Source organism: Paroedura picta, chromosome 15 (genome assembly GCF_049243985.1).
Source record: "Paroedura picta isolate Pp20150507F chromosome 15, Ppicta_v3.0, whole genome shotgun sequence".
In the NCBI taxonomy this organism is placed as follows: Eukaryota; Metazoa; Chordata; class Lepidosauria; order Squamata; family Gekkonidae; genus Paroedura; species Paroedura picta.
The window spans coordinates 16,646,648-16,661,274 of NC_135383.1; the positions used below are offsets into that span (position 1 = coordinate 16,646,648).

The 14,627-nt window shown below is 52.0% G+C and overlaps 1 protein-coding gene across 1 annotated transcript; it reads right to left on the reverse strand.

The window, feature by feature from the left end:
* Positions 1–157: 157 nt before the first annotated feature.
* RSKR (ribosomal protein S6 kinase related) lies at positions 158–11,318 on the reverse strand. The gene is made up of 12 exons (XM_077311850.1): positions 10,923–11,318; positions 10,544–10,783; positions 9,952–10,035; positions 9,810–9,878; positions 6,720–6,789; positions 6,225–6,332; positions 4,711–4,751; positions 4,425–4,452; positions 3,576–3,665; positions 3,394–3,482; positions 3,085–3,195; positions 158–2,087 (listed from the first exon to the last, which is right to left on the reverse strand). The coding sequence occupies exons 1-12, from the start codon at positions 10,968–10,970 to the stop codon at positions 1,860–1,862; spliced, it is 1,206 nt and encodes a 401-aa protein (XP_077167965.1). The 5' UTR covers positions 10,971–11,318; the 3' UTR covers positions 158–1,859.
* Positions 11,319–14,627: the final 3,309 nt, after the last annotated feature.

The following is a 14,627-nucleotide window of genomic DNA, read 5'->3' on the forward strand; positions in this document are numbered from 1 at the left end:
TCTGACCTAGCAAAGCAGTTCTTCTGGCTTAAGCAGATTCTTGTCAAGAGGAAAATCTTTGGTCTTCTGGATCTGATGTGTCTCCCCCCCCACACACACACACACACTGCAGCCTTGGGGACTGCGGGACACTCCATGGAAACACTCTGTGGCTGCATACAGAAGGGATGGCTTTATTGTGGCTTGCATGAAGCACAAAACAAATAGACAGGCTGCTGAGGCAGCTCCACCATCCTGGTTAATGGGGAGAAAAATGGGACCTGGCTCCCACACACTGGAGAGCGCGTGGGTGGGTGGGTGGGTGGGTGGGTGGGAGTGTTGGCACAGATTGCAATGCAAAGAGGATAAAGAAGGAGCCTGTCCTAGCAGGCATACAACTTTGTCTCATACAAAAAGGAGGATGAAAAACATTTACTAACAATTAGGCAAACTGTGTGAAAACGCACGCTTCTGGGTTTCACAAGCTTCTTCAGGATCAGACCTAACTGGGAAGTGGCAAAATATACTTGCTCTGTCCTCTTCCATTCCACTTGTGGAGGGATTCTGTGAAACTCAGAGGCCGGCCGACTCAGCAACCTATGCTCACCCTACAGCAAAACTCAGTGCTGCTTCCTTGGCATCAGACTGCCAAGATGACCCCCCGTGTCCTAAACTTCCAAAAGGAGAAGGGGCCAGTGGCACAGCGTTATCAGAAAGGGGCTGGTGGGGAGCCTAATTCAGTGCCCCTGCTGATGCAGAGAGGGCACCTGGCAGGCAGATCCGAGAGCCTTGTGATGGGCTGCCCGGCAGAGCAATATGAAAGAAGCACTTCCAGCCAACCTCCAGGTCAGGGCTGGTGAGCTCCCACCCACTATTGCAACTGTTCTCCAGGTGATAATAAAATCATAGAACCACAGAGATGGAAGGAGCCAGACAGGCCATTCATCCCAACCCTCTGCTCAATGCAGAATTTGCAGCCTAAAACATCCATAGAATCATAGAGCTGGAAGGTCCAAGCCCCTCCTCAACGCAGGATCAGCGCAAAGCATCCAAGATAAGTCGCTGTCCAGCTGCTGCTTGAAGACTGCCAGTGAGGGGGAGCTCACCACTTCCTTCGGCAGCCCATTCCACTGCTCAACTGACTGGGCAAATGTTTTTCCTGATATCTAGCTGGCACCGTTCCCCGCATAGTTTAAAGCCATTCCTGCCAGTCCTCTCCTCTGCTGCCAGCAGGAACCGCTCCCTGCCCTCCTCCCTGTGACCACCTTTCCTGATAGATATTAGCTGACCTAGAGGGAACAGCTGCATTGGAAAATAGACTGTTATAATTTATTATATATGGCATTTGTCATGTAGCCGGGAGATCAGAGCCTGGCAACCAGGCAAGGAACATTCGGAGGCGGTGTGCCATTGCCTGCCTCCACGCGTCCTGACCCAAGATCCTTGCGGTTGACTGCCCCACTAAGTAACATGGTAGAAGCACTTCCGCCAGAGATGCTGCTGCTACAGGGCAAGAAGAGGCTATCTGCCATCACCATTCTCTGCCTCCGGTTCCTCTCCACCACGCTGCATTGGGACAATTGTCTCTTTGCTGCCCCTCCTCACCATTCTGGACCACTTTTTGCAGAGATTCTTCATGTTCGAACCTGGCTGGGAATGCCTGCTGGGCCTTCCTGCACTGTCTTTAAAGACCGAAGGAGAGCAAGGGAGGAACAAGGCCCTAGCTTAGGTGCCCTGGGCAAAGGAAGGGGGGGGAGACACACAGCCAAATGGCCCTCCCCGGCTAGATCTGCACCGGATTCCTGAGAACTGGGTGCCGCTTGAGAAGACAGCCACGGCCTCCCGCAGCCTCCAGCACCCCTTTCCCCTCCCCAGCAGCCTCAGCCAGGCCAAGGCTGGCTTCCGGGGCTCAAGAGGTCACAGTCGAAATCCGAAAAGGCGACGGTGGTGTCCAGGAGGGTGTCCTTGCTGGCTTGCCGCAGCCGCAGCACGAAATCCACCGGCTGCTTCTGCAGGAGCTCGGCGTCGAAGGGCATGCCGTGGAAGAAGAGGTGGCTCCGGAAGTGGTGGGGGTATCGCAGGCGGCGCTGTGGGTCCCGGCACAGGAGCTGCAAGCAGAGGATGACCCCCATTACCCAGGAACTGCGTGCCAGGAGGCAGCTGCTTGCCTTGCCGCTCAAAGGCGTTACCGCCTTGAGTGACCGGCTTGCCAGCAGCACGCAATCAGCTTAAGCAGAGGAGGTCAGAGGACGGTCATTCTCCGAAGAGGAACTGAATGTATGCGGCGCTCTTTCCTCCAGCTGCTTTTGGCTCGCTGGAGGTGCCCGTAGGCTTGCCAATCTCTAGGTTGTGGCTGGAGATCTCCTGCTATTACAACTGTTCTCCCGGTGACAGATATCAGTTCACCTGGAGGAAACGGCTGCTTGAGAAGGTGGCCTCTATGGTTATTATTTATCACATGGCATCTGCAGTGTAGCCAGGAGAGACAAGGATTGTCTGGCAGCCAGGTAAGGGGCAATCGGGGGTGGTTTGCCATTGCCTGCCTTTGTGTCATGGCCCCTGGTGCTCCTTGGAGGAACCACCGCCCAAATTCTTGGAGGTCTCCCCTCTAAATATTAATTGGGGCAGCCCTACTTATTTATTTTTATGTATTTATTATTCAATGTGTAGCCTGGCACTCCCACACAGTGGCACATGGTGGGTGATGTACGTACCCCACAACAAAATCCCCATAAGCATTCATAAAAGCAGATAAAAACCCTCTTCTGACGGCGATAAAATAGACTCCCCCCCACCAGCTCTACAGGCTAAGGCCTCAGGGGGCAACAACAAGGGCAGCCCCATGACCTGGCTGGCACAGGGAGGGGCCCAGATCTTAACTGCCCTGGCGTCACCCAAAGACCTGGTGGAAGAGCTCCGTTTTACAGGCCCTGCAGAACTGAGAAAGGCCCGTCGGGGCCCTCTCAGCTCCCCTGGGAACTTAGTCCACCAGGTTGATCCACCAGGCATGCAGATGTGGAAAGTGCCTTGTCACCCCTTGGCAACCAAACTTTTCAGAGCTCTCTGTGGAGAGGAAGAGGGCAAGGGGCCTGCAGGAATACGTACCTCACTGAGGAGAAAACGCAGGCCCAGGCTGAGGGTGACTGGCGCCGTGTAGCTACAGCTCTGCACGCTCCGGAGCATGGCCTTGTGGTCTCTCTCTGGAGCAACCGGAAACTGGAAGGGGAGGAAAGCGGAGAGCTGGAAGTACTTTCTACTCAGACGTGGCTCTCCGATCACCCACTGCTTGGTCCTTTTAATGGGAAGGGCCAGGGACTGAACTGAGCCAAGCAGGAGCTCTGCCACTGAGCCGCAGTCCTTCCCAACATGGCTCAAGAAATTTCTGTTCCTGCAGGGAAACACCCACAGGCTCACCTTTCCAGTGGCCAGGGCAAAAAGCAGCACTCCCATCGACCACCAATCCGCAGCGTGCGAATAGGGACCCCCACTCAGTACTTCGGGGGCTGCCAGAAAGAAAGGAGAGGCAGGTCATAACCCCAGCGGAAGCCACCAAGCCCACTGCTCTTCCGTCAAGGCTGTTGCCTTTGTGGTCGTACCCATGTACTGGAGGGTCCCGCAGATCGTGTAGGCCCTCTTGCCCCAAGGCAGATGGCGGGAAAGGCCAAAATCAGTCAGCTTCAAGTGCCCTGGATGGGGGGGGGGGTGAAGAATGGCGTTAGAATGAGACCCTCCAAGAGAGGGGCATAATTCACATATCCCATAAGTCCCAGAAAAGCACATACAAAGTCTGCAACAGAAAATTTGGGACAGTAGAAAAGAGCAAGAGTCCAGGAACATCTTACAGATTAACAAAATTGGTGGAAGATACTCACTTCTTCAGATATCTGAGAAAGTGAGAATCTTCCACCAATTTTGTAAATTGTTAAGATGCTCCAGATATCTGAAGAAGTGAGCAGCGATGCACAAAAGCTCCTCCTTGGCCACAAATCTTGTTAATCTTTAAGATGTGACTCTTGTGCTTTTCTACTGCTACAGACAAACATGGCTCCCCAGCTCTCTTGATAAAATTGCGGGAGGAGGGAAGTTCCCTGCCTAGGTCGTTTTTTCCCCATTAGAAGGGGGCTCAAAAAACTCCTAGAAAACATTTTCTTTTCAAATGAACAGAACGCATGCTTTTTAAAACATGGATATACTCAAAGTACACAGCTGGAACATGCATAAGGCCGTTGGTACTAACAACCAGCATTTCTAAAGCTGCATTCACTGTTTAAATACGATCAGTGTTGTCCACAAGATGCCAGTATGTGTTACATGCTGTTGATGAGTTTGGTGTTTGCCTGGCTCAGCTGCAGAACATCTGGCCCAAAATTTGGGCTCTTCGGTTATAGTGTTACAGGAAGGTTTTCCCCTCTTGCATCACACCCCACTGACTGTGAAACGCATACCTCGTTCATCCAGGAGTATATTTTCCATCTGCAAAGAAAACAAATAGCTAAAATAAGGCAGGGCCACCCAGCCTAACCCACTCTGCCTCCCTCCTTCGCTACATTCTGTTCGGATCTGGCCCTGTAATCATACCTGCTCTAGGCAAAAAAAACTGCTTCCTCACAGAAGGGGGGGGGGCAAGGAGAGGTGCTATTTGAGCAAATGCGTCCCAGTGGAGAGACCAAATTTGGAAGAAATGGCTCTATTCAACCAGCCCCTGGGAGGGGAAAGAAACAGGCTTTGTACCTTGACATCACGATGCACGATGCCTAGATTGTGAAGGTACCCTGGGGGAAGAAAGACAGAATTTTGATAGAATCATAAGAGTTCGAAGGGGCCCTATAGGCCATCTAGTCCAACCCCCTGCTCAACGCAGGATCAACCCAAAGCATCCTAAAGCAATGCTACCCACGAGAGGGAGAAACCTATTTCTGGCAGCCCACACTTCCCCTCCTCTTCCTCTCCTCTTTTGGCCCATCCTTCTCCACTCCGTGCCTGGAGAAACGTTTGCTGTCAAGGTCAGAGCTCTCTACCCCTTGCTCCGCCCTGTAAGCCTAAAGGGAGCTGCCTCCTGGAAGACAGAAAGAAGACTGTTGCTAGCGGAGTCCAAGCCACCTGCTCCATTTCTTTTCCCTCCCCTCTGTAATAGTTTGTTGTGGCCAGGTAGGTTTGTTGTATCTTTGTGTATGTTGATGGCTTTCTTACATTGCAAGCTGCTTTGAGGCGCCACCCTCGGTGAAGAAAACCGGGGGCGAAAATGTCCAAATAAATCATCCAGCAAATACATCTCAGCTTGCTTTCTCTCCCATGCTCTCCCTCCACATATCCCGTTCTCTACTTACTTCTCATTTTCTCTTGTTCCCTTGCCCAGTTGCCTGCCCGCCTTCCTCTCCGCAGTCCGCCCCATACATTCGCCCTCCAGTCCCTCCGGCTCAACCAGCCAGCCACTCATCCCCATCAGCTCTCCTCCTTCTCCCTTCCCATCCTGCGATTTTCTCTTCTCTCCTGCTCCACCTCCCTCCCCTTCTGTTATTAGGCTCCATTTTGAGTTGTTACAGAAGAAGGCCACGCAAAGTTTCAATCCCACCCTAGTATCTTTAATTGCCTTTTTTCATTTGGGGGGATTTTTAACACCCCCTTAAAAAAGCAAAAAACAGATCGCAATCATCTACCGTAGCACTGGCTGGCCTCCTTTAGCACACTGGCTTTGAACGGCAAGGTGGGATCCTGCTTGGGAAGGAGATCCCATGAATCCAAGACAAATCCTGATCCACCCGTTTCCTCGGCTGACCTAGCCTATTTGGAGCCCGGAGACTTCGCAGCAGTTCCCGGGACGTCAGAACGGCTCCACTTGGCAAGAGCTCCGAAGCTCCGAATCAATGGGAGGCCGGAGATTATCCACACTCAGGAGAAAATTTAACACCAGCCTTAAGTCACACCTGAGGGACGAGGAGAGAATCGCTACCCAGATCCCTCCTTGATTTGATGGCTCAGGTGCTCCCCTGCTCTTCGATTGAGGCCAAGATGCCAATCGGATTACAGTGCGCTGCTAAAAGGGCTGCGCCGTCAGCAGACATCCGAGCAAAACTGGGGCACGCCAACAAAGACCGTGGCTCAATGAGCATCCTATAATATTCAGACGCCAATCCCACCCCACCCCCTCTGCGTATTCTATCAAAACAAGCGGCGGAAGTTGCAAACACTCCCAGCTCTTCTTCCTCGCCGCACCGAGGTGGGCCGAACCATGAGGGGACACCCACCTAGCACCAGGACCAGCTCTGTGGCAAACAAACGGATGATGCTCTCAGCAAAAGGGCCCACGGATTTCCAGAAGGTGTAAAGATCTCCGGTGCTGCAATATGTGCACACTGGTTTGGAGAAGAGAAGAGACGGGTGTTATTTTTGGAGCTCGCACCAACCTTGCTTGTTCTCGTCTCCCCAGCATTGCTCTGTTGCTAGGGTTGGCGAAAATGCAGGAAAAGCAGGCACCTGCTAGGATCTGAGGCCCGTATGCCTAAAGAAGGGAAATCCCTTGATCCCTACTGACTCACTCATTGGCGAGAGGGAACAAACTACCCTTAATCCGCAGAGCGTGTGGGTGGGGTGGGTGGGCGGCGTGGGGAGGGGGCGTTTGGGGGAGAAGTCAACACCAGTCACACGGGTGGGTGGGCACAGAAAGCACAAGCACGCCACGCAGGGGGAGGGAGGGTCTCTAATCTAGGCGATGCCCGCAGGGCAGACGAGAGATCACTCACTAATGAAGAGATGGCGCTGCCCCTGCCAGCTGTCCCCTAAGCAGTGGACAAACGGATGGCTCACCTGCTTCTAGGGAACAAAAGAAATGACCCGAATGAGTTGAGGAGGGGGCAGGACGGGAGCTCAATGGCGATCTTCATCCCCCCGCCAGGCCCCACCAGGCCTCAACGCAACACAAACCAGAATTCTGGCAAAAAGGCTTCTTGCAGGAAGGAGAAAGAAAATGGGTGACTTGTGACTTTACTGATAAAAGAAAGCAAATGTCGATGTGATTTGACTTTTTAAGAAGTTCGATATAATATGCTATGAGGCATAGATTATAATTTGAATCAAGCGGGTAGCCGTGTTGATCATGCTTTGAATAAATCTTTGTTGGCCTTAAAGGTTCTACTGGACTCGTATTTTGTTAAGTTACATTTTGGCTGGAGACTTTAAAATAATGTAATGAAGTTGACATGTCTATTCTTTGCTCTATTTTTTTTTCTTTTCTCTTCCCTTTTTGTACTTTTTCCTCCCTTTTAATTGGAGCAGAATACTTAATAAAGAATGTTTTTTTGGGGAAAGAATGCTGGTAAAAGAAAGAGTCAGAGGAAGCATGTAAACAAAACCAAATCATGGATGCTTTAGGCCAGGAGTAGCCAAACCGTGGATCTCCAGATGTCCATGGACTACAATTACCATGAACCCCTGGCACTGTGCTGGCAGGGGCTCATGGTAATTGTAGTCCATGGACATCTGGAGAGCCACGGTTTGACCATCCCTGCTTTAGACTGATCCTGCAGCAAGCAGGAGATTGAACCAGATGGCCTGTATGGTCCCTTCCAACTCTATGATCCTGTGAAAACCTTTTAAAATTGCATGTGAAATTTCCAGGGGCAAGGAAGGAGGGATGCTACACTCCTAAACTGTCACCAGATTTGCTCCATTACGGGAATTTATTTCTTACTGAGACTCAATGGACATTACACACAATAAGTCAATACAACCAACAGGACAGGACACCCAATAAATAACACCATCACATTTGGAGTGCAGAAATCAACCTGAAGTCCGAAAACAGAACTGAAATGTTAAGTATGAACGTGACACATTAAAGCAAGGCAAAAATTATGCAGCATTTAAAGCCACCAACTGTACACACCATACACAATTGTACAGATGGCAGTCCTTAACTCTTAACCCGACTATCTTTTAGGACGTGTTTTGTCACTGTTCAGCCCTATTTGTGCAAAAAAAGCCCTCCTGGAAAATTCAGTTCTGTATAGTTTACGGAAAGCCGGAAAAGGGGGAGAACAAAGAAGGCCCAAGTAGGGGCAATGCAACAACTACAGAAGAAACTGTCCACAAGGAGAATTTGTCAAGAAGTCAGAGAGACATAGAGCAACACTCATAAAAGAAGTGTTATTGTTGTTTATATAAGCACTGCATTCCCTTATATCCACTGCGCTACATTTTTACTCTGCCCGTCTTCCATGGATCTTCCTGTCCTCCATTACAGTTTCGCAGCCTCACAAGCTAATGATGACAAAAAAGGAGCCAGGTTTGAGAGCATTCGCTAAGCTTCACTGCCAGGTACAGACTCAAAAAGGGGTCTTTCCTAATCATTATGCCCCTCAACTGAAGTGACTATAGAACTCTGAATCCAGCGCAGTACAAAAAGCTGGCAACGCAAGGAGAAACTCAGATCAAACACTTGTTCTAAGAAATTCAGTCCTTTAATTTTTACATTCCTCCGGGAGACACACCTGGTCTCACAGGTGGTTGGCCACCTCAAAGACCTTGTAAGGAGCCAAACAAGCAAGGTTGCCTTCACAAAGGGGCAGAAATGACCAGACAGGCGTAAGTTATGGTCTGTGTTTGTTTCCCATGGACTCCTTCCTGTTCCCCACAACAAGAAAGAACAGGAAAACAAAACAAAAGGAATCCATAGCTGGCAGATGTCCTGCTCCCTTTGAGAAACAAGGTGACAGGGTCACTTTGGGTAGGCTGCACATGTATATAAAGCGCCATCAAGATGCAGCCGACTCACATGACCCTGTCGGGCAGGAGTGGCCAAACTGTGGCTCTCCAGATGACCATGGACTACAATAACCATGAGCCCCTGATGACAAGAGCTCATGGTCATTGTAGTCCATGGGCATCTGGAGAGCCAGTTTGGTCGCCACTGCCATAGGGTTTTCAAGGCATGAGAAGAGCACAGATGGTCTGCTGTTATTGGCCTCTGCACCTTGTTATGTTTTTTTCCGTCAGCTCACAGCTGACTTATGATAGATGACCTTGTAGGGTTTACAAGGCAAAAGACTTCAGAGGTGGTTTGCCATTGCCTAGCTTTGTGTCATGACCCTCATGTTCCTTGGAGGTCTCCCATCCAAATACAACCCAGGGCCAACCTTGCTCAGCTTCATGAGATCGGGTTATTCTGGGCTATCTAGGTCAGGGCTATGCCTCTGCACAAAGGCCGAGGAATTCCTTGGCTGTCATCCCATGCAAATACTGACCAGAGCTGACCCTGCTCCATTTCCAAGATGTGACAAAATAGGGCTAGCCTGGGTCATCAGGTGAGGACTGTGGAGCCTTCCTTAACCCAAACTAATTTCTTTCTTTAAAAAAGCCCAAATCCAATCTGGTAAGGTATATTTTTTCACGTGCAAAGAAAGTCCTGTCCAGACCCCTGAACTGCTGTGGGAATATTTATGGGGTTAATGTACAAAAATAATTTCCCTTGGAAGCACAGTATCCCCAAACCCTCGCATTATCCATTTAAGGGCAATAGGCTGTTCAAAGAAATTACAAAGCCAATCTGACACCAATGGTAAAAAGAGAAAGAAATTTTACTTACAAAAACAGAAGCAAGTCTCACTTAACATATTCATGTATGCACATTGAGCGTACTGAAAACAGGTTAATTTCCACAAAGGTTCACCGGCTACTACTCCAAGGCCAGGTAAGAGAAAGAAGTGTAACCGTGAGAAAGAGTTCTCTTAACCGTTTCTCTCCCTTATCCGCTTACGTGCAGAGTTACAGTACTCAGCAATATTTGCCTTTGGCGCCCCTGCTTGTGCCAAGAGACTATGCACCAGCATACCCACCTGGATGCTGACCTCCTCCTTACACTGCTTTAGGCTATCCAAGCGAAGCACCTTCGTTTTGGGCACCACCTGCAGAAGAAACAACCTGCATGAGTGCGTGCCAGGGTGAGGGCAGCGGGTGACTGTACAAGGCGAAGCTCACCTTGACGGCAAAGAGCCGCTCCTGCCGGCAGTCCAGCACCTTCAGCACCGTTCCGAAGGAGCCCTTGGCCACCAAGCCCAGCACCTGGCAAGGAGAAGGGAAGCGACAACCTCAATACGATTGGCGGGGTATAATGCCACGCAGGCCAACTTTCAAAGTAGTCAGTGGGGTGTAGCAGTTAAGAGTAGAGGCCTCTAATCTGGAGAGCTGGGTTTGATCACCCCACTGCACGCGTGCAGCCAGCTGGGTGACATTGGGCCAGTGTAAGCTCTCTTAGAGCTGTTCCTGCAGAGCAGTGCTCTCAGAGCTCTTTCAGTCCCACCTCCCTCATGGGGTGCCTGTGGTGGGGAGAGGTAGGAAAACGTATTTGTGAGCTGCTTTGAGACTCTTTCAGGTAGCGAAAAGCAGGATATGAAAAAGAACAAAAAACACCCAGCTTTGCCAGAAAAGTGGACTAAACAGATCAGTAGATGAATAGGTGATTTAGGGAGCCAGAAGCCCAGAGATCATTCCGGGAGACCTCCAGTCCCTACCTGGCCACCCCAGGCACCCAAGAGACGCCCCCCCACTCCCCAAGCCCGGCAGCACCCACCTTGAGCTGGCTCGGCCCCAGCGGCGGCCGGACGGGGAACTCCGGCAAGAAGAGGGCGACGCCCTCGGGCAAGCCCCGCTCCTGTGCTGCTGCTGCTGCTCCTGCCGCCACCTCCTCTTCCTCCTCGGGCAGGGCCCGCCGCTCCGCCTTGGCGCCCAGCAGCGGGGGCCCTGCGTTGGCCAGGACGCTCCTCCAAGCCCGCGACCACCAGGCGGCGGCGGGGGGCAGCAAGCGGGAGCCCTGCGGGAGAAGTTCGGTGACACCCCCAGGCAGGCAGAGGGGCGCGATCCCCCACCCCCCTTCTGGAGTGCTGGTACTCCAGAAATGCTCAGAGGCACCGCGACTTCGGCAGAAGATGATTGGGGCGCCGCAGACTTACCTCCTCCGGTTGGCCCGCCTCGCAGCCGCTGCTGGCCGCGGCTCCCATGGCTGGCTGGCGCCCCGCATAGTCCTGTGGCTGCCCGGGAGTAACTCCCGTTATGTAAAGCGCGCCGATAATCCCCGGGGAAAAGAACGAGCGGCCGCGCGAAGCCGCCGACCCCGCCCACTTATGACCACACGAGGCCCGCCTCTTATGCAAAATATTGAACTGGATGAAAGCGCGGGCGAAGCGCGCCGACCCCGCCCACTGCGAGGCCCGCCTCTTATATGCAAAATAAAAGATCGAACGAGGCGTATCGACCCCGCCTACTTATTGCCGTGCAAGGCCCGCTTCTGATGCAGAATTCTAGAGCTCAGGCGAAGCGCGTTGACCCCGCCTACTTATTACCATAAAATGCCCGCCTCGTATGTAAAATATGTATTAAAGCCCGGGCAAGGTGCGCCGGCCCCGCCCACTTATAGCCATATAAGGCAAGAAGCGTACCGCCCCCTCGTCGCGCGCCCGACGGGCGAGTCTCCTTCTTGCAATGCTTCGTTTTCCTGACGTCGTTTGCGAAGGTTCAGGGCTGGATGCGGAGCTCATCATGAATTACAAGGGGCGGCTCAAAGCCCCGATTAAAAGAAAGCGACTAGAAAGGATCTAGCCCTGGCAAGCTCGGGGGAGGAGACAGTCTGGGCTAGCAACAATTCTCCCAGTGTTTTTCTGGACGACAACTGAACCCAAAGGATTTGGTTTGCTTTTCTAGCAAGGAATTAGGTAAAGGTATCACCTGTGCAAGCAACGGATCATGTCTGGGGTGACGCCCTCCAGCGTTTTCATGGCAGACTCAATACAGGGTGGTTTGCCATTCCCTTCCCCAGTCATTACAGTTTGCCCCCCAGCAAGCTGGGTACTCATTTTACTGACCTCGCAAGGATGGAAGGCTGAGTCAACCTTGAGTCGGCTGCTGGGATTGAACTCCCAGTCTCACGGGCAGAGCTTCAAACTGCATGTCTGCTGCCACAAGAGGCTCTTAACAAGGAATTACCATACTGAATATTTAGGACATTGTGATGCTGTTTACTAATTTGCTACTCATGTACTTTCTCCCTATAGCTTTACTCTTATGACCCCTGTTCCATTGTCTGAGGAAGTGTGCCTGCGTAACCTATATCATTTTGTTTTAATAATTTTTGTCAGTTTAGGATTTAGGACTAGGGAGGCAAAGGTTACTGAGCATGGGCAGTAAATTCAGTTGCTCACATATCAGTTGCAAAAGCCCCACCTCTCAGTCAGTCTGGCCCTGCACCAGGAGAGAAAAGAAGGTCCAGAGCTTGACTGAGGAAAACTGCTAATTCCCCCTTCCCTCGGCTTCCCTCCCCATGTAAACACTCTGTGCTATTAAGAGAGGCATGCAAGTGCTACTTAAATCAACAAAGGGCTCCTGGTAGGATTAGAAGCAAATCCCTTGGGCCTGGCTACCTTAATAGCATGGCAGAGCCGAGAGATAACAGCTTGGCCCTGGGATGTCAGCGCTCCATACGTCTGTGTAGAGCAGGGGTAGTCAAACTGTGGCCCTCCAGATGTCCATGGGCCACAATTCCCATGAGCCCCTGCCAGCATTTGGGAATTGTAGTCCATGGACATCTGGAGGGCCGCAGTTTGACTACCCCTGGTGTAGAGTAACTGGGTGAAAGCACAGGGGGAGGTACCCAGTGCCAGCTCGAACGGCTTCCAGGCAGGCCAGAGAGTGATCACTGAGGCACATGGACACACTTTCTTGCCAGTTCTATGTTCGTTTAGTCGGGCATCTCGGCCCTAGCAGCCCAGTTCTATTAGTGCATGGGAGCTAAGCAGGATCAACCCTGGCTGGTATTCAGGAGGCAGAGGTTACTATGCGGAGGAAGGCCATGGTGAACTACAGGCAGGGGCTCATGGGAATTGTAATCCATGGACAGCTCGACAGCCACAGCCTGGCCACCCCTGCTCTAGACACCGCACCTTTCCGAAATAAATCAAAGTCACAGCTTCTTTCAGATTGGTAGCCCATTGGTGGGGCCAAGTTAGCTTTAAAAAAAGAAGAAAAAAGTGGGGAACCATTGCCTCACTACCTCCAAAATTCTACACCAGCCTTTTGCAATGTCCTGATCATGGAAGAGCCCCTGAAATAATGTTTCAGGCTTCGAGGAGCACCAGAAACCATGTCAGTTGGCCCCGCCTCCCTGCCCCGCCCCCAGAAGTGATGTGTTACTGGAAGTGACATCACCACCTGTGTTGACAGGCAGACTCAAGGACTGAGAGGGGAGGCAGGTGGAGGTGTGCAGGCTCCACCCCCTCCCAGGCCCAGAAGCCACAAGAAAATGCACTCATGCTCAGGCAGGGGAGCAATGGAAGCGGCCAGTTCCCCAGCTGGTGGTCGAGTTCATTAAGGCAGGAGGAGAAAGGCTCCCCTTGGTTGCTCCCATGGACCCATTTGAGAATCCCTGCTGTACACTCTCGATGCAACCGCTCTCTCCCAAACTACACAGAACGTATGAAAACTTGGATCACTGCGGAATACATTCACGCAAGAATTTTGCGTCATACACAAATGGCTATCTCCACATCAGATTCTCGTGGGCTCCCTGCCTTTCCCGCTTGCTAAACCTGAGAGCAAAGAGGACAGCAAGACTGGACCGAGAGCCCTGGAAAGGACTCCCAATTTCTCCTCCGCTGCCGGAGGAGTTGTTGCAAGGACACCGACTCCTAATGGAACCCTTCCCCCACTGCGTTTGCTGCTGGACTATAAATTGCAATGGATATTTTGAGTCTTGTAGAAGAAAGTGTCCAGAATACTTAAGCGCTCTTGGGACAGGCCAGCACCTGATTCATCTTCAGCAGTGGTCCATGTGCCACCCAAAGGGGGTCAACTGCATTAAGAACTGTGATCTCCGAAGCGCGAAGCAGCTAGGGCTGAGGTGCAGTGGGGAGGGGTGGCGGCGGTGCCTGTGTGCTCTGCGCCTGTGCGCATTTGCGTGCGGCTACTTTCCACACACCACACCACACCGTGGCACTGCACTGGTTGCTCCAGGTGTCGGAAATCGTGATGCACCCAACTTGCACCTGAGCACACAAGCCGAAATTGGAAGAAGAGTTAGTTCTTATATGCCGCTTTTCCCTACCCGAAGGAGGCTCAAAGTGGCTTACAGTCGCCTTCCCATTCCTCTCCCCACAACAGACACCCTGTGGGGTGGGGTGGAAAGAGGGTCACGGCAGCTCGGCGCCAGAGGCCTCGGCAGTGACCCCTGGGAAAGGGTTGATCGACCCTCCAAGGGGTTGCGACCCCGAAGTTGAGAACTGCTGATCTACAGGGACCCAAATGCAGGTACAGGCAATGGGGAATCTTTGTCTCAAGACGTGACTTCTGGTCTGGTCTGGCCTGGCAGGGGTGAAATGTCCCTGGGGACCCGCTCTGTTCTGCTAACTCCTTTCTGGGCTAAAAACCATCCCCTGGAAACATCCGCAGCATGGTGCGTGCAACAGTCTTGGAAAGGACAAATGAGAGCCTCAAGGAGCAGTGTGTGCCTCGCACCAGCTTCTCAGCAGGGTAGAGAATCGAATTCTTACCAAGAGTGGCTTTCTCTGAGAAGACCTAAGGGGTAGACGGGGCCAAACAGCACCCGGCAACCAGCCGGCCAGGACCGCTCACCCCAGTTCTCGGACAAGGACGACCGACAAGCAACG

Excerpts from the sequence above, each read along its gene's own strand:
- RSKR (XM_077311850.1), bottom strand. The coding sequence starts at position 10,970 with ATGGGAGCCGCGGCCAGCAGCGGCTGCGAGGCGGGCCAACCGGAGGAG. Across the intron at positions 6,333-6,719 it reads GCAGCGCCATCTCTTCATTA|TGTGCACATATTGCAGCACC; the intron begins GTGAGTGATCTC and ends TCTCCAAACCAG. Across the intron at positions 3,483-3,575 it reads CGGGACCCTCCAGTACATGG|CCCCCGAAGTACTGAGTGGG; the intron begins GTACGACCACAA and ends TCTTTCTGGCAG.